The 22,980-nt window shown below is 35.5% G+C and overlaps 1 protein-coding gene across 3 annotated transcripts in view; it reads left to right on the top strand.

The window, feature by feature from the left end:
* Positions 1-22,980, top strand: part of KDM4C (lysine demethylase 4C) — a 264,479-nt gene that overhangs the window by 164,834 nt on the left and 76,665 nt on the right. For all 3 annotated transcript variants that reach the window (XM_005522679.3, XM_014252351.2, XM_014252350.2), the window contains 2 exons: positions 12,258-12,313; positions 15,378-15,486. In XM_005522679.3, coding sequence (XP_005522736.2) covers positions 12,258-12,313; positions 15,378-15,486 — 165 coding nt within the window. The remainder of the gene's footprint in view (positions 1-12,257; positions 12,314-15,377; positions 15,487-22,980) is intronic.

The raw sequence follows: 22,980 nt of genomic DNA, 5'->3' as shown, positions 1-22,980 counted from the left end.
AAACTCACCCTATGTAATCTCTTGGGAGATTACTGCAGTAGTTCTCACTGTGAAATTTTTTTCCTCTTGTGTCTCATCAGATTGTCTCCAGGAATAACTTGTATCCATTACCCCTCATATTTTCCATGTGACTCCTTGTAAGAAAGGGAATCTCCATCTTCTTCATAGCCACCCTTTAAATATTGGAACTGGATGATCCAGTCTCCCCTAAGCCCTGTTTACTTAGTGCCAAGCAAATTCAATTCTCTCAGCTTTTCCATATATGCTTCCCAGTCCATTGGTTGTCTATATGTCCCTTCTCTGGACCTCTCCACCCCAGGCACACCTTTTTTTGACCAAAACTGAACACCGAATCTGTTTTCTATACCTGTTTTTTACATAAAATATTTTATTTATATTTTAACTTGTAGTACCATAAGTCTCTCTGGAGAGGGAGGTGAAATTAAATAAATTTCCTTATTTGCACAATCTTTTTTTTTTTTTTTTTTCTGTAGGAAATATAGTGTGAGTGTATTCTACATTCCAGCTGACACAGTTGAGACTTTGAGTTTCTATGTATATTAAATAAAAAAATCACATTCATCTAAATTTTTGTTCTGCATAATCATTCCTAAAAAAATGCAGCTGTTGCAGAAGATCTGAAATGGATTTGGCTCTCTGTGGGAATTATAGATACGCATGCCTTCCAAAATTTATTTTTTTTATATATCAGAAAAGTACACAAGATGGGAAGATTTAATTACTAGGAAATACTGACTCCTTGAAACTCCAGCTTCCTGGATGTTTGAAATTATTTTACCTACATTTCATATTGATTTCTAGAAGAAGGAGATTTAGCTGCAGATGTCCCATCTCAGAAATTCCCTTCTGGCTAAGGCATTAAATCCTGAAGAGAAGATTGATTGGAAAATAAGGAGAAAGAAAGTTTGATGTAATGAAGAATATAATGGAAGTTATGAAACATAGGTACAATCTTATTTCAGAGTTGATTTCTTAGGAGGAAAAATTCCTTCTCCTTCCTCTGCTTTCACAAAATTGTTTTAAATTATGTTAAATTATACTTTCTTAAAATCACAGTTATGTTAACTTTATGGAAAATTTGGTCTCTGTTAGGTTTCTGTATATTGGTATTAGTTTGCAAAGCAATGAAGTATGAGGTCATTGTAGGAATTGGAGTTGTCTTAATAGCTAAATCAAACTTTATTATGTGTGGATCCCAACTACGAACATCATTAAAATACGAAAATAGAAAAATGTCTATATGGATTTAGATTGACAAAGCCAGACTTTTCCTTGATGGCTATTCCATTTTATATTGTCAGAGGATACTGTCAGAGATTCAGAAGCATACTATTTTCTTGCAGTTTCAGTATTTTTAAGAAGCTGAAGTAGTATGCTTAACAATACTTTGTGTCAAATTTTCACCTTCTAGGATATACCTGCTTTCATGATGCATAAGACATCCTTATATCCTACTAGGCAGTAGGTCCTGTTTGATAACAGTTATTGACAAAAGAGACGAGTGATACAGAATGGTGTATGCTAATGGACAAAAATAGCCATAAATCAATCCCCCAACACAATTTAAAAAAACCAAATAATATTAAATAAGTCATCTGCATGGATCCTGAAAGTGTAACTGTATTCATATAAAGTGCCTTGATTGAGAACAAATGCCTCATTAATCTGAAATGCTTCAGCTAGAAAAAGTTACTGAACTCAGGAAGAATAATGACTGGCATTATAGCGAATGCAACGTACTGTATCATGAGCAAAGATGTGGTCACCTAATTGCTATAATAAACATGGAGTACCTTTGTTATTTAGAGGACAAAGGGTTTGGGACAGGAAAGAGATATAAAGAAGAGCAAGTCAGAGAACAGGTAAATACACTTCAATGGCTCACTTCACGATCAGGTAGATCATGATCATAGGGCTACTAAGAAAGCTGCATGACTTTTCACAAGTGATTCTTGCACCGTTCTCCACAGCTTTACAGAAACCGTTAAGTACCTAATCTGGTTATCTGGCACTGATTTTGAAAACAGATCCTATGTTTAAATAGTTTAGCAGAATTAATTTTTCTATAGATGAACTTTTTCATGCTTTGCATATTACTTATTGATGAACAGTCTTTGGGTTTATTTGCATTTTATGGTTAGAGTTGCCCTTTATTTAATTTGAAGGATTTTTAGTTTCTTTTTCCCAAAGGTGTCAAGAAAGTGGCATGTAAGAGTTTTTCCACTTTTCTGCTCAGGAACTGCCTGATTTCACTCAACTGGCAATAATGATTTTGAATGTTCTTTTTGTAGTGGTGCCCTTCTTGCTGATACACTGTCATCATTTCCATTATAAACTGCTGTTTTCAGAGCCTGTTACCTACCAAAATTAACTCAATACATTTTAGTTGGTTATAGTCTTAATTTTCAGACTGATTTTTCTACCAAGCTTTAAATGCATTGTTAGTAAAAGAAACTATTGGACAGGAAAGTCTGGCTATAATAGAAAAATTAAAACCCTAAATATTTCTGTGTTTTTTTGTTTTAAGAAAAAGAAGACCTCATGATTATTTTTCAAAAATACTTTACAATTTTTTTTTTTAATCTGGATTTTTGCAAACCTTTCTGCAAAAATGGTGGCTCACTGAGAGAGTTTTTTAAATGCTGATGGTAACCATATATGGACTCAGAAGTGGGGAGTATTTCTGATTTTGGTACTGTACTAGTAACAGGATATTTACTGCTTGTAAAACTCTGTCTTTGAAACAATATACTTTAACAGGTTTGTAAATATGGGGTTACTCTGATGCTGTCACAGAAACCAAACTGAGGACTGGTAAACCCAGAAAATATGTTTTTAACGTAAGTGCCATAAAGCTCAAACACAAAGATCGTTTTGACCTTTCATTCCCTTCATTGGGGTTTGCCAAATCAACCTTTGCCATGATACCCATGTCAAAAGGCATGACAGCTTTAGTTACCTCAAGCTATGTGGGTATTCTCGTATCATGAGGAAGGGATTCCCTGCAGGGTGAATTGTGTTTTAAATCAGATGCAGTTTTCTAGTCTGACCCTGCTTGGAGATGGAATTGGACCAGAGAACCTCCCTCAATCTCATCCAATCTTAATTTATCCTCAAAGACTATATGTGCTCTCTAAAGGTACTGCTGCAAAGTTACTGAGAAGAGTAATGTGCCAAAAATAGCCAGTAGAAGGATATCCTGGCCTGCCCAGTTGGTGTTATGCTGCTTTCTTAAAGATATGGGTTTTCTTCTGAAGATACTCGGGTTTAAGTCTAATATTTGCTGTCTATAATAATGTGAATAAGCCTACATATTTTTTATCATATAAAAATATATATACTAGATACACCATCATTCCTGATTTGTTTGCTAAGCATTTAGTCTCAGTTTTCATAGAATCATAGAAAGGAAGGGACCTTAAAGATAATTTAATCCAATACCCTGCTATGGACATGGTCTTTGACGAGACTAGGTTGCTCAGGGCCACATGCAATCTGCCCTTGAACCTTTCCAGAAATGTCTGGAATTTCTAGGAATATCTACAGCTTCTCTGGGCAACCTGTTCCAGTGTCTCACCACCCTCATATTGAAGAATTTCTTTCATATATAAACTATGCCTACCCTCTTTCAGTTTGAAGTCTTGTCTTATCATCTTCCTTTTAGCCCTCTTTAGGTACTGGAAGGTGCTATAAGATCTCCTTGAAGCTTTCTCTTCTCCAGGGTTAACAACCTCAACTCTCTCAGCCTGTCTACCCAGGAGAGGTGCTCCAGCCTCCTGATCCTTTTCTTGGCCTTCTGTGGACCCACTTCAGCAGATCTTTTGTTGGGGTCCCAGAGCTGGAAGCATAACTCCAAGTAGAGTCTCTTAGAGGGCCAGAATCACCTCCACTGACCTGCTGGCCACACTATTTGTGTTGCAAGCCAGAATGTGGTTGGCATTCTAGGCTGTGAGCCAGCTCACACTGAGCTGTCAACCAACAGCCTCAACTCTTTCTCACCAGTTCTAGTCTTGATCGATTCTCCACCCAGTCTGTATTTGTGTTTGGAATTGCCCCAGGTGTTTTCCTCTGTGTAATAGTGATTTTTGCAGTCTCTCTATATTTTGCAGGAAGAATTATCAGTTTTGTTTTTTCAATGGCTAATTTATTAATGTTTTGGAAAGCAAATCTTATTCCTTTTGATTCCTCTTTGTAGCCTTTCAAGCAAAGCAGACAGCCTGGTTCAAGGAGCCAGCACGGTGACCACACCCAGGCCACTCGGACCATAACCCACAGACATCAATGTGATAGATGGCGGAATGGCGTTTATTGTTTATTTCATCACAGCTAGGTGCTATTGGCTAATTGCAGAAGGCATTACCATACTAACGGAGAGGGGGGGTTACTAACTTTCCGTTACATTCCGATATCTTCCGAACCGCCAGACCTTACTTCAACACCTCTTTAAAGGGGAAAGTGTAATTTTTCTTGTTCAAGTGCTTGGGAAAAGTTGCTCTTTCTATTGTTTCTACTGTTTTTTTTCCTACTAAAATTCTAAAGAATTTTCTAGATCTGAGTGACCAGAATATTCTATAACAGAATATTTTTCAAGTTCAGAGGTCTAATAGTCTCCATTTTATACTTTATGGATGTGTTTTACTTCATATATGCACATACTAGGGAGAAAGGACATATAGTACCCACCTCTGTCAAGTGTGAGGGTTGTTTTTACTCCAGTTACCTGACTGAGTTTTTTGATTCTCATTTCAGTCTCAGCTTCAGTTCTCATTCCTTCTTCAGCTGTGGAATTATCTCCATATTCACATTTTCCATCTTACCTCTCTTTCCTGTCATTTTGAAGTCTTCTTATCCCAGCCAGCTCTCTCCTTCTCTTCAGTCTTGGAGATCACTGTTAATAGTGCTATGGACAGTGTAGTGAAACACTACTTGCTCTTTATACTGTTGCTTTATGTTGGCATGTTATGGGAGCTGCAACTGCAAGGAAATTTTTGGCTATCCCTAAAAGTCAAGGGCAGGGAAGACTGAATTTTTGCAGGACTAGGTTACTAAACTGTAGAAATCAAGTAGCTGATTATTTGTAAATTCTAAATAAATATTAGCCTCTGGTGGGAATCTCTGTCATGGATTTACTCAGCCTCCATAATCAGTGTGAACTTTAATCACTTACAATAAAAGTGAATGTTGTGAGTTACACTGGTAGCATCTAGCAACTGTTAAGAATGGTGCTCCTTGTCAGGAAACTGAATCTGAATCTTTTACTAGATAAACATCAATTTTTCTGCAGTTTACTACTTTTTGCAAGTAGTTTGGCACTAAAAAAAAAGGAAGCTCTTAATCTAACTCTGAAGGTAATAGCTTGAAATAGATATAGTAGTGGACTTTGAATTGAAATTCCATAATTTCAAAAGCTATTTTCAAGTGAAAATGATTCCCTTTATGTAGAAAGATTAACATATTCATTAGTAAACCATGGTTGAAAACATTTTCAAGAGAAACACCAACCCATTTCTCTTTACGCCAGGATAAATATAGACACAAATATAAATAAGCTGGGAAATTGAGATAGCTAAAATGTAGCAATGCCATATCCAAATGCACATCTGTGTTAATACTACTAGGAGTGTGACCTTGGGCATTACAATGCAATTGAGAGAAAAGATGGAAGACTAAGATATCTATTTTAAGTTCAAAGGTTTCTATCTAAAAAGCCAACCAGAATGGCTTGAAGAAAACAAAATGTGTTTAACAGCCATAGCCCTACAATTTGTATCTATGACTTAGTTGTGGCAGAGTTGAACATTAGAATCCAATTTCAATCAGTTGCTTTTAAAGGAGACTAGTAAATTTGCATTATCGTGGCATATCTTTGGATCAGTTGACTTTTGAAACTGTTTTGACCTCTTACTAGAAATATTTCAGGGAGAAAAATAAAACCCAAAGCTTTTCCTAGCCTCTTTTCTTAGGTTTTTAGATACTAGTCAAAGTCAATTGGCAGCAAAAATAGCTGATGAAAAAGGGTGAAAATACATTATTTACTGAATAGGTAGTGTCCTACTTGGTGCTTAATCATTCTCAAGGGGTAGAGACTTTAAATTACTGGAGGGTTTAGATTAGATGTAAGGAAAAAATTCTTAACTTTGATGCTGACCAGAAAAGTGGTGGATGCCCCATCCCTGGAAGTGTTCAAAGCCAGGTTGGATGGGGCTCTGAGCAACCTGGTCTAGGAAGGTGACCCTGCTCATTGCAGGGGAGCTGGACTAGATCTTTAGTGTACTTTCCAATGCAGTGCTTCAAATCGCTGGCCAAAATGTATTTAAATTATTTGAAAATATTACTTCAGGTTAAATAAACTGCTAAATAAAACTGTGACAATAAAGTTACCACCATAACTTCTTAAATGAACATAAACTTATTAAATGAATTATAAGAATATATTAGTAAAGGTGCATTTTTTTTTTGCTTTTTGGGATCACAGACTGGGAAAATTAAATGTATATTATATGTAATATATATTTCAATGTGTCATTAGTGCCAAGCATTCAGATTTTCCTTAATATCTAGGTATTGTTTCTGCATATGAAGGGTTAAATCTGCAGGTTATGTAGAACAGTAAGATGTGCCATAAGAATTAAACTGAACTCTCTTCTAGTCTGGTATTCTCTCTTTGACAGCACAAAATTAATACCCAATGAAGAATATGTGTCTTGAACAGGCATTTCTAATGCTTTCTCAATCTCCTACAATGTGGAAATAAGAAATTGTCTTAGCCAAAGGCAGTATTTTTCTATTTCCTTAGTAAAAAGTAACCATTGTTGGATTTCTTTTTCATGAACTTAAGCAGCTTCTTTCTCAACTAGTGTAAAATTTTAGCACCCACATCTGGCAAACAGACACATACTGTGTGAAGTATCTTTCTGGTTTTTTGTTTGTTTGTTTTGAATCTACTGCTAGTTTCCTTCGATAGCAACTACCTTCTTACTGAAGTATCTAGTCAGGCCCTTTTCCAAGCCTCATTTTTTCAGTTGCATTTGTCAAACATTACACAACCTTTTAACTGGCTGGACCAGCCACAGCCTGCATAGTTATATCCCTTTTGCAGAAGCTGCTGCAGATGTTAGCTGAAGACAAACTTTCAGCTTATTTTTAGTGAGGCTTATGAAGTCTATTTATTTATTTCTATTTATTAGAAATAAATATTATTATTCTATTTATTAGTCTATTTATTATTTTATTTATTATTATCACTATTATTTAGTGAGGCATCAGAAAAGAATAAGATCTTAATAATGCTTAATAATACTACTGAGATAACCTGGGAAACAAGAGGTAATTAGAGAAAAGTGCAAGATACTGAAGCTAGAATGCAGACAAAGGATTGCAGAGCAGTGATGTCAGCTGCTGCTGTAGAAAATATCCTGAAGATTATTGTCCATGTGCTACACAAGTCATGACTGTGTAAGCCCATCTCCCCAGATGTGGGATAAAAACGAAACATATTTTGCCTGACATCACTGAAGATCATTGCTTTTCAGAAGGGAGAATGTGGCCACAGATGAAGTCAGTTGGGTGGAAAAATTGTGGTTGTTTAACTGACTAAGGGTCTATAGGTGGAAAATATCAAAAAAATAAAGGGATAATCTGAGTTTTTAATGTTTATCATGCATAACGTAAAAAGTAAAAGGCTTAAGCAGGGAATCTACTTGCTAATTTTAATAAAAGCTCCCAAATGGCATGGATGCCAAAGAGCTGGAAGAGATTATTAGGCTGCTTATGGAAACTACATTTTAAGAGGAAATTTTTGCAAATGTGTCAGGCAAAATTCATTAAGAGTAACATATATTTTATTTTACCCTGTCTTCCACTGACATAAGCTTAAATTTCTTTTTCATTTAAGTGGATAAATGTAATTCTTTGGAGATGCTATTGTAATTTACAGGGCCTTAGTAAAGGAGAAATAGCAGTTTAACAAGAAAGGGGATTGTGTGGTGCATAGTCATAGTTTTCAATAAAAATAACTGTTAAATAGCTTAATATATGTCTCTCTGCTATGGCTTGGCTGAATTGCACTGCCTTGCTGTGTCAGACAGCTTCCTGTTTCCTATGGAAACAACTATTGCTGATGAAGTAAGTATGGGAATATGGAAGTGTGAAAACTGCTTGTCGTAAGCATTACTGTAAATATGCCTGAGTTTTGGCAGACACTAAAAAATGCTCAGAGATAAGCAAACATATTCATTTGAAAATATAGATGAGTGTGAACAGGCTTGGGTTTTGTGTTATATTTATCCATGCAACAATAATTAATATGCAGCTATGCCTGAGTAGCGACATACCCTTCCAAAAAAGGTGATCCATCTTTTGAATGTATGTATCAAAGGAAACATGGTTAGTTCACACTGACTTGAGGTTTTTCCAGCAATTTCTTGAAGTGATTGAAGCAGAGAAGTGAGATTAGGGTTGCTGCTTGCAAAGATGTTTCCTTGAAAGCAAAGGGAAACATTTAGTCCAGAAACAGTGAATATGATACATACTGTTATGAAAAAAATGCATCATTTACGCAAAAAAGAATTATATGGAGATATCTTACTTTATACAGCTACTGGAAGAGAGAAAGCCTTCTTGTAATTCTAATGTTATGGAGATTTTTTAAGGAGATGAGCAATTTAAAATGGTCTAAGATTTAATTTAGATATGTATAAAATAATATGCTTATGAAATTACTTTTAATGCAAATACAAATGACAAAATTACTTGTTTAAGGGATTTGCAAAGTAATAGTGAATCAGATATTGGATACCTTCTAAGGTGATGCTTTATAATGAAATGCATTCTCCTGATTTTCACATACAGGCTGACAGGGGGCACACAGGGATGCACAGAGACACTCTTTCCCTGTGAGAGCACAGAACCACAGAATCATAGAAGAGGTTGTGTTGGAAGGGACTTTTAAAGATTGTCTAGTCCAAATTCCCTGCCATAAGCAGGGACATTCTCAATTAGATCAGTTTGTTCAGAGTCCTGTATGACCTGACCTTGAATGTTTCCAGGGATGGAGCATCCACTGCCTGTCTGGGCAATCCAGTGTTTCACTACCCTTATTGTAAAAAACTTTTTCCTAATGTCTCATCTATATTTAAAACTGTTTCTCTTTCTAAATTATTTTCCCCCATTTTTTTATAAGTCCCCTTTAAGTATTGCCAGGCCGCAATGAGGTCTCCCCAAAGCCTTTTCCACTTTTCTCCAGGCTGAACAACTCGTTCAGCCTTTCTTCATCAGCAGTACTTTTGTAGTGCTGGACTACCTCAGCAGGTCTGTGTCCTTCATGGATAATCATATGGGTAGTAATTACTAGTTCAGAAGTTATTTCACTGCCACCCATGGCACATATACATTTATTAGGAATATTAGTCTTTGTAAATGTCAGGTCCTCTGAGTTTTCATTAATTGTAGTAGTCAAGCTAGTAGCCATATTGCCTCAATATAGGACAATATATTGCAGTGCAGATGTAATTAACAAAATAGTTTTAATGGGCTTTAAACCTGTGTTTCTACCCACACAGGTTTGCTATGAACATTGGTGAAATTTACTAGTTCTTAGGGATCTAATTGCTTATAGCCTGTGTCCTGTGGACAGTGAACAAGTACCCACTAACACTTCTGCTCACCTGAGATACATAGAGGTGTTTTTTAAGAGGACATAATATTTGGTTCCTATAGGTCCTGCATAAGGGTAGTCTTTTTATAGCTTGTAATGAGGGTATTTAGAGCCTCCTTCTCTTTTGTTTGGGCTACTCTCCTCCCTTTAATTTTCATTTTAATTTATATATATATTTTTTTTTTCCTATTTCTTTTTATATCTTTTTTTTTTCTTTCTATTTCTAAACTAATGTCAAAGCTCTGTAGTTAGTAGGTATTTGTCTATTCCTGTGCTATTTTAGCTTAATTTATTTGTAAAATTTATTTGTGAAATTTCTTTAAGGCCTTGGATTCTCAGTCTAGTTGCATTAGTAAGTTACATAGCAGATGATTTAATGAAAGTTTTCCGTAGAAGTGAAAAATTAGAAGCAGAAAAATGTTACCATTTTTCAAGTAACAAATTTTGAAATAAAATCAAAATAGCTCTTGAAATAGGAGCAAATGCCCTCTTTATTTTGAAAAGCAGAATTAAATTATTTTTGTGGCCAGTGTTAAGAGTATGCTCAGATTAAAAAGAATTTATGAGGGATCCCCTGAACATTCACATTTGAAAGTGGAGAATGAGGGCTTTTCCCTGCAAAGATTTCTGATGAGCTAGACTCATGCTCTTTTCCCGGTCTGCAGATGTTGTTTTTGTCTAAGTTGTAAAAGTTCATGCCCTGAAGAACTAATGTCTTGGTTTAAGACACTTTAAAGAGATGTACATTTTAAAATGAGTTACCTCTTCTCCGTTTCAGCCATAAGGAACAAATGCAAGTAGATATAAGTGAAAAAATTTGCTAGGAAGCAGAACAGCAACAAGTAAAAAAAAAAATCCAAACAGTAAATAATCCGTAGATATAAAATTGCTAAATCTCATGAAGCCCTGGGGAACAAAGAGAGGACCAAAGTGGTGGAAATAGCATTTATGAGATGGTGCCTGCCAGGGTGCCCATGTGGCTTGAAAGACACAGGGAGAATGGCATCAGCTCTCTACCCCCTCAATGGTGTGTTCTATTGACCACACCATCTGGGAGACAAAGGGAAAGAAAGGTTTTGGACAGAAAGAATCTTCCTGGTAAAGCAGGAACTTTTGGAGCTGCTCGAGTGGAAGATAAGTGGCCACCCACTGCATCCTCCTGCTGCATCCTCCTGCTGCCTACTGGGTTCTCCTGGTGTTGGTGCCGATGCCCACCACACTGCACAAGTGTTGGGGATGGGAGAAGAGCTGGTCTGTTTGTGTAGGGTGACCTGGTCCTTGGGACAGGTGTACAGAGATCACTCCAAAACTGTTTTTATTGCAAAATGCTGTTTTTCCAAATGCCTACCGTTGCAAGCCCAGAAAAAAACCCAACAAACCAAAACCAATGGTAACCTTAGAACAGGAGCCTCTGCCTTCAGCAAAGGCTGCCAGCAGAGAGCTGCCTGCTTCCTGGCTCCAGGTTTTAAGGGACGTTGGCAATGTCCTCCCCACATTATCCATTTTCTGGCTGCAAGTTCTTAAAGAGATATTAACAAATTTTGGGCACAGTGACATGTGAATACAGTAACATTTTGTGTTATCCTGACAACTGCAAATGATTTGGGGTCAGATCTGCACAAAGTCCTGCGTGGTTCCTTCTTTAGGAGATTGTGGTATTTGTCTCTTCCAGAATGGCTGTTGCATTTTAGGTATAATTTTCAATGCTGCTTAGGTTATTTATTTTGTTACTCTCATATAGTCATGGAGATGTATGCCCATCCATATTTACTGTTTTTATCTTGCATCCCCAATTTTCATATATAAAATCAACATACTGGACCCAGTTTTTTAGTATCTCACTATGATAGTGACCAAGCTGTGTTTATAAAGATAGATAACACTGGTAAAAATATATTATATTGAGGGTGACAAAATCAGTCAAAGAAAGAGCTGAAGAAACATGTTTTCCCTCTGCTATTTGTAAGCAAGATTCTGAGGTGAATCAGATTGAAGGTGATGCAGTACCATGGCATGTTGTCTGGGGACCACTGAACACCTTGCTGAGTGCCTTGAAAGAGATGGAGTTGTACTGAAGATCAAAGCAGTGAAGGTATACTGCAGGAAAAAGAAAAAGAAAAAAAAGAATTTGAGCTAGATCAGTAGTTTATGGGTTGGTTTCTCAGTCAATTCTATTAAACTAATTACGTGCCATAGTACTTAGTTTTACCTTTGTAAAATGTATGGCAGTTTCCAGCCTTTCTACGGCAGTACGGATTAAAAGTGTTGGGGATTTTTTTTTGTTTGGTTTTTTGGTGTTGATTTTGTTTGGTTTTATAAATTACATTTCAAAGTGATTCTATCTCTTTGTCTGTAAGTAATACTCAAATACCTTTTTCTTTAGTTTGTATGAGTTGTTGTTTCTCTTTTTGTTACTGTATTCTTTTCTTCCCCTGTAAGGAAGTGCTATGCTTATAACTGGAAGTTTGTAAACCAGTAATTAATTGTGTTAGCAATTTTTTATTCTCAGGATCAGATGAATAGAACTGATTTGTAAACCGTCATTAAAGCTCACTTTTTTCTACTCTATTTTTATTTTTAGGAATGTTGTCTCTGCAATTTGAGAGGTGGTGCATTAAAGCAAACTACTGACAAAAAGTAAGTCATATATTCTTCAGAACTGTATGTGCCTATTTTAAACTTTATTTTCAGTTCCTTCTCATGTGCAAAGCATTTGCAAGCCTAATTACTTGACAGTGTCCCTTTAAGCTGAATCTTTGCAGAATTAAAATTACTTCTATTGAAATGTGGCACTGGCATTTTGTTAAATAGTTAGATAGTAAAAGTTACATTTATTTTAGTATTTGCACTTACTTGCTTGTTCTGAATTTTAATCTGCTGGCCTTTGTGCAAAGAAAGTAAATGAGAGCTCATTTATCATTGTTTGCATGGGCAAGTCTTATCAAACAGCAAAGTGTATTTTCTTTGCTCTTGAAAATTATACAATACTTCTGAACTTCTAAACCCAGTATTTTAAATTAATTAATTTTAATAATATTGAAATAATTTTCAGTTCTGAAGTTTTTTTTTCAAAAATAATTTGTCAAAAGTAGTTTTGCTGCTGACATCATGCTGTTACTATATATGGGTGACAGAACCCTATAGCAAGAAACCCTGACAGCTAAAGTGGAAATATTGCAGCTTAATGATTTTTCAAGCCCAATAGTAGAATAGTCTTTATGCATTTCATAATTCATAATGCAATTCATAATTAAGTGGCTTATCATAGTAGCTTAGCAATATTGTATAGACCTCTTTCATCCTTTGGAATGCAATGGTAAGACATGATCTAGGTATGACATCCTTTCACTTTCCAGGAAAGAATTTATTTATCAGGGGTTTGCATTTGATTTCAGAACTCCGGTAAATCATCCAGTTTGAAGGATTTTGTTTAACTCAGGCCATATTTTGCCTTCAGAAAACATTATTATTGTAGCCATTTTAATGGAGATTTTTGCCAGTGCATGAAAAGTCTCAGCTGATTTTTAATTCTGTTATAAATTCCCTGAAATTTGTTACTTGGTTTACTTGCTAAATAAAAAGAGAATTACGAAAATACTATCTCAGTAGAATTCATCAAGCCCTTTTGATATTTGCTGTTGGTAGCTTCCAGGCTGCATCTTAAAAAATATATGTATCCTTTTTTGTATATCAATTTAAATTCTTTTGAAATGTCTCCTAAGTTATATTATGAGGAAAGTCCTCAGAGGTCTGCATAAAATCACTTTTCTTGTATAATTATATATAAGATTGTCTCACTCTGTAGGCTAGTTTTACAGATTTATAAAATGGGATTTCTTTAAAAGCAGTTGAACTCTGTTTTTTGTTTCCATAACACCTTATAGTTACACAATGTGGAGTTTTTAATCTGTCTTTCAGCATTAGCTATCATTTCAAAATTTTAAGTTTTCAGAAAGTATGTTACAATTTTATCTTTTTTCTCCAACAGCTGTAAAGTCTGTCATGTGAATTTCCTTTGCTCTTTCTTTACTCTGTACATACTAATTAGAGATAGAGGAAGAGCATGTCATACTTTTAGAAGCTAATGGATCAGACTGGTATGAGTGCATGCAGTAAGCAGTTTGCCATATAGGAAGGCTGAGAGTCCTTCTTTTCAGCAGAGAACAGCAATTGTTTTGAGTCTGTTACGTTGAGAGACGTCAGAGGATAAATGTTTAGTTGAAGATTGATTGAAGAGGCTTTTTATTTATTGCATTTCTGTCTCATAAAGCTTAGATGGTAAGACAATGTGGTTTAGCAGGTGGGCAGGTCACAATGAAAGGAAAATGGCTGTTATAAAAAATGTTTTAAAAAGTCTCAAAACGAGACTTTTTTCTCTAAGTTAAAAACAGGAACAAACTGTCAGTATAATAAAAGGATCGATCTGTAAGCTTTATCTGTTTTTATTTGGGTTGAACTGTATAACTTGCTAATTGATACATCATCTTTATGTACAGCTCTTATTTCACACCTTGACCAATACAACTTGAAAGTTGTAATTGTCCCTATGTGTCATATTATACTTTGACACATGTTTTTGTCAAGGATTGCTTATTGAAATATTGGTGCTCCAGTGTAGGAAAGAGAAATTATTTCTGTTTTCTGCATCACCCTCCATCTCCTTCAGATTCAGACTGTTCTGTTCCTGTTAATCTGTTAAAATGCTCATATAATGTGTGTTTCTTCAAAATGTACAAGAAGTGGTGTGGGGCAAGCATTCAGAGCTTACAGAAATACAGCAAATGGGGTAATGAAAACAGACACACACTAAATGACAGGGAATAAGGCAAATATGAATCAAAAAATGGAAATATTTTCCTTTATTCAGATGTACTTCTTGTCTACCCCAAAAATATTTTTGAGGTAGCCTCAGAAGTCTGCTGTTTTTTAATAGAAATGCCATTAACTTCTCTTTTGCTTCATGAAATACACGGTTTCAACATTAATTTCAAACTTTTTAAAGTTTCTCTTAGCTTTTCTTATTTTAAGATTCATATATCAAGAGGATTTGGAGTGCTTTCTGATGCATATAGGAAGCATGTATTATCATCTGATAAACCTCCTGATGTTGCACTGAAGTCTTAAATTTAACGCTGGTCCTAGGTACTAGCAGGTGCATTTGCTACTAAAGGAAATCTAGCTTATGCTGGGCATTGTACTGGTGTCTAGATCACTTTGCTGCTTGGATGCCATTGTGTCTATAGACAGAAGGCCTTGATAGTGTTTACATTTCATTTTGCATTTTGATAGATACATTGATTGTAATCACATTTGTTGTGTAAGAATGGTTTCTCAGGTCTGAGTAATGCTAATAATGAGTAATAAATGCTGAAACAATAAATTACACATGAAGCAAATAGTGTGGTGTTTATGTATGTCCCTGAATTGTGCACCTGCAAAAACTTCTTACTTAAATAAAAAGTAAAATATGTGTAAAAATAGTTGCACTAAAATTCCAGTCTGAAATTCAGTTGACAGGAAGTGGTAGTGTTGCAAGATTTGTTAAAATGTGTTAATGAAGCTTAAGAAAGCCTAATAAGGATGGGTACCTTTAAGAAAACCAAACCAAAAGGAAAAGGCAAATACACAGAAAGGAACAGCTTAAGCATTTGTATTTCTATGAGGTTTTTTGGTGGTATTTTTGACTTGCCACTTTTCACAGGTGGGCACATGTAATATGTGCAATTGCCATCCCAGAAGTCAGATTTGGTAATGTCACAGAGCGTACTCCGATAGACACTAGCAGAATACCTTTGCAAAGATTAAAATTGGTGAGTAGTATATTAATATATGCTCCATATTTGCATTGCTATTAAGGTGTTCCAATATTTGAAATGTATTAAAAATCTGAATTGTGATGGTTATTGCCATGTAAAGAGCTGTAAGTTATGTTTAAGGTAAGAAATAAGATATCCAGGGTTTTACCAAGATGGGCCTTTTGAAACATAATAGCAGTTCATTAACAGTGGTAACAGTCTTCGGTATTCTATTAAATGTAATTCAAACCTGTTCTTCCCCAAGAGAAAAATAATAAACTTGACCAGTATCAACTGTGAAAGTTTCATTTTTGGAGCTGTATTGGTGAAGAAACCCAAAAAGACAGGGAACACTACACAGTACATATTTTTGAGGTATTTTTATTAGTGATTTTTGCCTTGACTGTTTATGAAGGTGAAAGAATGTGTGATCTGTTTGTTACATGGTCTCTACCATCAGGGTATTGAAAAATATAATACAATAAATCACACATTAAACAGTGTCATTCAGGAATACTGAGGTACTCAAGAAGAGGATATGCACAAGTGCAAAATGTGTTTTTTTGCTATGTTATGCAATAATTACTTAATCTGTCAGTGTGTGCATGACTGTGCTGTTGTCAGATAGAAAGTGATTAGTGGCACACTCAAAGTCTTAGAGAAAGTGTAAGTTTTCTGGATCACCCCACATGGTTTCCAGTGTGGTCTACCTTACTTTGAATTCACTTATTTTGAACTATTAATATTTTTACTCTATTTATACTTTAATTTAATTTTATTCCATTCATTATTTTTTGTCTTTTGTAGCTGTGTATTTAAGTGTGGCAATGTGGCTTGGAGTGGTATAAAATTTATAGCCTGTCCTTCAAAATTCTGTTTTGAATTTTTGTTCAGAATTTTAAAATATTTGGTTTTCACATATCCTTTAGAAAATAATTTAAAAGACATATGTAAAGATTGTATATGTATAACATAAAAACATAAGGCAACTTGAAAATTGTTAATTCAAGGGCTGAAAACACAGAAATCATGGAAACATTGTTGGAAATGACCTCCAAGATCATCAAGTCCAACTTTTGATTTATTAACACAAAGCTCACTGGGGACACCTTATCTCAGTCTGCCATATCTGCTCATTTTCTGAAGCCTTCCAGGGATGGTGACATCATCCAGCTTCCCTAGGGAGGCTGTTCCAAAGCTTAGCCACCCTTTCAGTGAAGAAATTTCTCCTGCTATTGAACCTAACTTCTGCTATCTGGGACAGTTTGAGGCCATTATGTCTTGTCCTACTGCTTTTTACTTGGCAGAAGAAGCTATCACATCCTCATTTCAGGCAGTTGCAGAGAGCGGTAAGGTTCCTTCTGAGCCTTCTTTTCTCCAGGCTAAACAACCCCAGCCCCCTCAGTGAGTACTCACAGGATTTGTACGCCAGGCCCTTTCCCAGATTTGCTGCACTTCTCTAGATATGCTTGAGCACCTCAATAAACTTCTTGGATCGCAGGCTTCAAGGTGTGGCTTCACCAGTGCTGAGGACCGGGAGAAAATCCCTGGCCCGGTCCTTCAGGCTACACTGTTGCTGGTACAGGCCAGGATGCCACTGGCCTCCTTGGCCACCTGGGCACTGCTGGCTCCTGTTCAGCTGCTGTCACCAGCACCCCCATGGCCTTTTCCTCTGGGCAGCTTTCCAGCCACTCTGCCCCAGCCTGTGGCACTGCCTGGGGCTGTTGTGACCCAGGGGCAGGACCCAGCTCTGGGCCTTGTTGAACCTCACAGCACAGCCTTGGCCCATGATCCAGCCTGTCCAGATCCCTCTGCAGAGCCTGCCTGCCCTCCAGCAGATCAACACTCCCACACAGCTTGGTGTCATCTGCAAACTGGCTGAGGCTTCACTTGATTACCTTGGCCAGGTCATAAAGGTATTAAAGAGATGGCCCTGATTCTTGGGGAACACCACGCGTGACTGGCCACCAACTGGATTTAAATCCATTCATTCATTCATTCATTCATTCATTCATTCATTCATTCATTCATTCATTCATTCATTCATTCATTCATTCATCAGATGTTGAAATGTATTCTATGGACTGTCCATGACTTAAACACTGTAAGACAAACAGGAACCTTTTGGAAAAATGTTTGAATTAATTTTAAATTATTGATTATGAAGGTGTGGACCAATGTTCTCAAAATTATGTGATTTACAAACCTAGGTTGTTTCTGCTGAATATGAACAGTTGAGGAATTAGTAGATTTTCTTCTATTTTTTCCTTCAGTGGATGGAATATTGCTTTTAGTCCTTACTGCTTTTTCAGTTCTTGATGTCTTCCTCAATATAAAATTACCTTGAACCGCTTATATTGTATAAAGCTGTATATAAGCCTATGGTGTCTTGCAAATATATCAATGTTTAGAAATAGAGTACTTGTCTTCCTTAAATCTGTTTCTTAAAGAAGAGTTTGTGTGGAATGAGTGTTGTGAAGAAGGAACTTAGCTGAATACAGTAGAAATGAGAGGCAGGATACTTTAGAAGAGTCACAAATGCAATACTGTGGCAGGTGGAAGACAGCCTTTCTGTGAGGGAAGGAAGCACCAGAATCCTGGTTGACTCATTAAACCTTATTATTCCAAGATTTAATTTCTGACATTAAATTTATAATGAAATAGCTACATTTATATTAATTTAAGGGAAGTAGGCAGTTTGACCATTTCAAAAGGCTCTGTAATGATGTAATGCAAATAGACCAATAAAATGTTGCTTCTTGGGTAAAGGAGCAGAAGAAATCTGCCCTAAAAACACCAGCAGAGCGTCTGTTTTTAATTTTTTTACTTTTGTTGCAAGTAAATTACTGCATCTGATGATTTTACTTAGTTCAGTTTCAGAGTGAATACCCTGTCTAAACTGAGTTTCCCGAATTATAGGATGTTACTCTGTATTTTAAAAATAAAAATTAATATGTGTACATATACATGTATGTATGTATGCATGTATGTATATGTATATGTACATTTACATGTACAAATACATAGCAGAATTGTATGGATACTTTTATTTTCTTTAAAACACTGTATCAGATACTTCTTGTAACATATTTGTCGTTTCCTGAAACTGAAAATTTGGGTTCCTACTTCTCTATAGAGATTGGCTGCCAATAGCCTTTTGTGTATGTTCTAGCCTTGTGTATATATGCCACATTATTCTCAATTCAAACATGATCTCTAAGTTAATCTTCAGTTCCTGACTGTGATGCTACAGAATAACAAGCTCTCATACCCACTGGCACTGAATATTTTTCCTCAGGGGAATCCCAGGGATTATATGCAAATGTATTCTTTCTCAAGGAATTCCTGCCTCTTCTTTCCTCCTCTCAACCCCACTTCATCCTTATCTTTCATTTCTTTCCATTACCACTTGCTCTATACCTGACAGTAGACAGTTATACCATCTGCCTTGCTGTAAATTTCTGTAAGAGCATAATGAATTTTTCACACCTGGGAATATGTAAGCAATGGATGCAGGTCAGTTTTGCCTTTTGAAATTTTAGGGACTGTCAGTGCTGCTCTTCAGCAGTCAATACCGGCTTCATAGCTGTCCTATTTGATAGATTAAGGACACCTTTGTTCATCTCTCTCCATCATTCAAGCTAGAGAGTTACCAGAGCAAGGGTGAGCTTTGTAAATAATTTCTTGATATTGAGCCTTCATAAGAAGTAGTTTAAAAAAAAATAAAAATTGGAGCCTATTTTTATAATCCATTTTGTGATAAAGCATGAGGTATAATAAATAAATGTGGGCTTCCCTACTCTGCCACCTCTCCTTTATAAAATTTAGGATGTGTTTTGTTGATTTTTTTAAAATGAACAAAACACAGTGGAAAAATATTATAAAGGAACAGATTAAGTTCTAGCATGCAGCCATACCAAAATGATATATTACACTATAGAAGCAAATGGTTTTAGTTGTTTGAAACATTTTCTATCCCTGTCCTCCTTCTTCCTCCCCCCTGAAATAGTAAGAAGCCCAGATAAAGAGAATAGCTACTATTTTCAGAGATCTGTAGAGAAGGACCTGACATTTTCTTTAATGTCGAATCTACAAAGAAATAGCAAAGGAAGTAAAAAGCAAATGTTTAATTTTTTACAAATTAAAAAGCATCTGTGCAAACATGAACATATTGGTAGGCTTTTCTTTATTGCTTAGCTAGTAGATGTAATGATTGCTGTTAAATAGTTTAAATTCACTAGAAATTTTGGGTTGAAATCAGTGTGTTTCCTGTCAGCCTTGCCACTGGTAAATATTCAAGATATCCTAATTTCTTCCAGAGTAAAACTCAGTATTTGTGTCATACAAATAGTAGTTTATAGCTTTAAAATTATTTTATTTAAGTGTTTCATGTTTGCAAATTACTGGTTGTTATAGCATGCCACTGTGTTTTCAGTTTTCTCTAGTTTTTCAGTAGGTTACGTATCATGTACCATTACTGCTGAAAACTTACATGACAGTGAAATTTTCATTAAAAATTAAATATTTTGAATTTTTTTTCCTGAATGCAAGTAGACAAATAGAAAATTTGGCTGCTTGTTTTTTTAGGGGAAGAAAAGAATGTGATACACTCCGGTGAAATCACTTCTATTTTAAGGGCATAAACCCATAATATTAATTGGACTTCAGCTGACTTTTCATGTGAAAGCAAAAGACCTCCTAGGCAACCTCAGTGTTGAAAGCATGCCACAAAGATACTATACCTGTAGTTTTTCCACATTATGTCTGTATTTATACATTTTCTCGTTTTTCCAAATACGTGTAAATGGAGAAATGAGATCGTTCTGGTCTCCTTTTGTCAGACAGTCAGGCTTGGTTTCTTCATGTTATGATGTTCAAATCCATCAGACAGTTTGAGTTCAAATACCCACATGGAATAACAATTTGTAATTACCAAGCTAGGAAAGAAATAACTCGATTATGGATATTAAGTACCAGTTCTAAAATGAAATGGTTGAAGGGATATACCTTATCATATCACACATTATAAACCAGTATTTTTCATAAACTACAGTATGCTGTTTGTGGGCACATAGTTCAGCTGGTTTCTGTTGCAGTGGTCTCCAAGCTTAACAGCAGACGTGATCTAGTGTGAAAACAGGAAGTACACAAATGCTAACTTAATTGCTTTTAATCACAGTGAAAATGTTAGGAGCAGATAAAAGAGGCAAAGTTGCTGGGAAGTGATGGGATGCAGGGGCATCGCTTGAAATTTATGTAAATGTAAATGCAGAGTTGCAGCTAACGACAGGTTGAAGGAAATATGTAATTTGTAGAACTCATGCTGTCAATGACTGTGGTGTCAGCTTCTATCCCAATGCTGTTTAACAGCATTGAATAATTTACCCAAAGCAGGCAAAGCTTAGGCTTCCAGCTGAGTTTAGTTTTATTCAATTTATTTTTGCCTTGTTCCATTTGTCTTTAAGTTTCCAAGAGAAGCTTGGTGTATGCTTATGCTTTTAAAATTCCGTTTTTCATTGACTATTTATATACATATGGGACTTTGGGTCATAGGAAACAAACTGGATTGCTTTGTGTGTCAAAGTCAATGATAAAACTTAGTTTTACTTAGGGAAGGGAAAAGCTTTTCCCCAAGTGCCTAGATAGTCTCTCTTTTCAAAAGAGTGTTAATTACTCAGCTCTAATTATAAATATGAATTATAGTTGCATAAAAAAAGTCTCAGGAGATGAGAAATTCAGACTGACCTCTCAAATATCAAATCAGCCTTTGAAAGAAAGTATCTCTTGTCTATTTTAATAAAGCATGGGACTTAAAACTAGAATTAAATAAAAGCCCATGCTACTATATGGCCAAGGAATTCAATCCAACATGAATATTGAGCCTAGTGTCATTCAGCCTTGCCAGGCATGTGACTTACAATGAATGTAAACCTTGTAAATGAGAGTGTTTAAGTGTTTCATCAATTGCAAGAGAAAAATAGAATCATTAGCATCTGTTCCTAGACCTCTGTATTTTGAAATGACAGCTCTAAAATCATGATTTCAGTAGAATATATAACAACTTCATAGTGAAATATCTTATCTCCTTTTGGGTTTTTTATGTTTTAAAATACTTGGGTATTGGATTGACTTTGTTCTTATAGGCAGTTGCTGCAATGCTGTACTGAAACAGTGGTGCCTTTGTTTCTCCATCTTTAGAGTTTCCTATTATTTTTAAACTTGAAATACTATTTCTCCAACAAAATAGAGGTAGAAAATGAGTTTTGGAATAGCTGAAGTTGCCCTGAAGCTTTTGATGACCTCAGATTTGTATTTGACAAGTGAACCGAGTATAACCACAAGTGTACTCTGACTGAAGAACATTATTTTGGAAAGAAATCTACAGTGTGATGATGACTGATCTACGAGCCTTTCAGAATCTGGCTGAAGCCATAAAGGTTTTTTAGAAGGCTGTACACTTTAAAATTTGCACCTGAAGGCAAATAATAGTGAGCTTGAAAGCCGAAGATTATAGTATTGAAAGGTACATCAATTCTGAAAATATAGAGGTTTCTCAGTGGTATGGCACTGAAGAATGGAATCAAAGCAAACATTTTTATGAGCTTTTAAAAGAATGGGCACATATTCTCCTGCATATCATTCTGTTTTAATGATTAAAAAGGATTAAAGACATTTGAGGACACTGCTCATCTTCTCTGTTCTAATTTGTAATGAAATTCATTTGTTAAACTACAGTGAGCTAGTAGAACTATTTTGCAGCTGTGTTTGTGAAAAAGTAGAGAACCACTTGCAGTGATGTATACCAGTGTTGCTATGCATTTCTGGTGATACAAAGAAGTATTGATTACTTTTCAGTGTTTCCAAAAATATTGCTGGAAGGGCCATTGAGTAGAATTGTTATGCCATAGATACAATCACATATTAGCTAGATCGTTGCACACATTGACAGGCAGTGGGACCAAAAATAGACAGAAATCTTGACCCAGATTTTAAGAAATTTCTAAATTGTTTTATAACTGTTAATGAAACAGATTTTAGTAATATACTTGATTTTAAAAAGCGTTAAACTAAAAATAATGCAGTAGTTGCTTACTGCAATATATAATTTATTAAAAATGTTATGACTCATTGCCATCATGTATGAAATAGAATTTACTATATATGATTTAGTCACAGTGTTCATAAGATTTTTAATAAGGATATTAAAAGAATGTAGTTTGCTGGGTGTATAGTACTTACTGTCAGAATAATGTGCAGATCCTATTGCAAACTGTCAAATTTGTATCTTCCAGTGGTATGGTACTATCAAGTCTTATGAAAGATCTGGCAAATGTTAGAAATGCATTATTATAAATAATGTCTGAAGACATGAACAGAAAGAGACATAAATATGTCTGCTGTTGTAAGTGTAGTAGCTGTCAAGGATTAAATGTGTCCAGTGTATGCAGAATTTACAAATCTGGAGAGAGAAAACTGGCACCAGGTTTGTATCTGCAAAAAAAATTTTCA

Source organism: Pseudopodoces humilis, chromosome 4, assembly GCF_049639895.1.
Source record: "Pseudopodoces humilis isolate 2021_Gansu_Grassland_sample_001 chromosome 4, ASM4963989v1, whole genome shotgun sequence".
In the NCBI taxonomy this organism is placed as follows: Eukaryota; Metazoa; Chordata; class Aves; order Passeriformes; family Paridae; genus Pseudopodoces; species Pseudopodoces humilis.
Note: the sequence above shows the minus strand (reverse complement) of the source record. Positions and strands in the feature narration are given on the sequence as shown.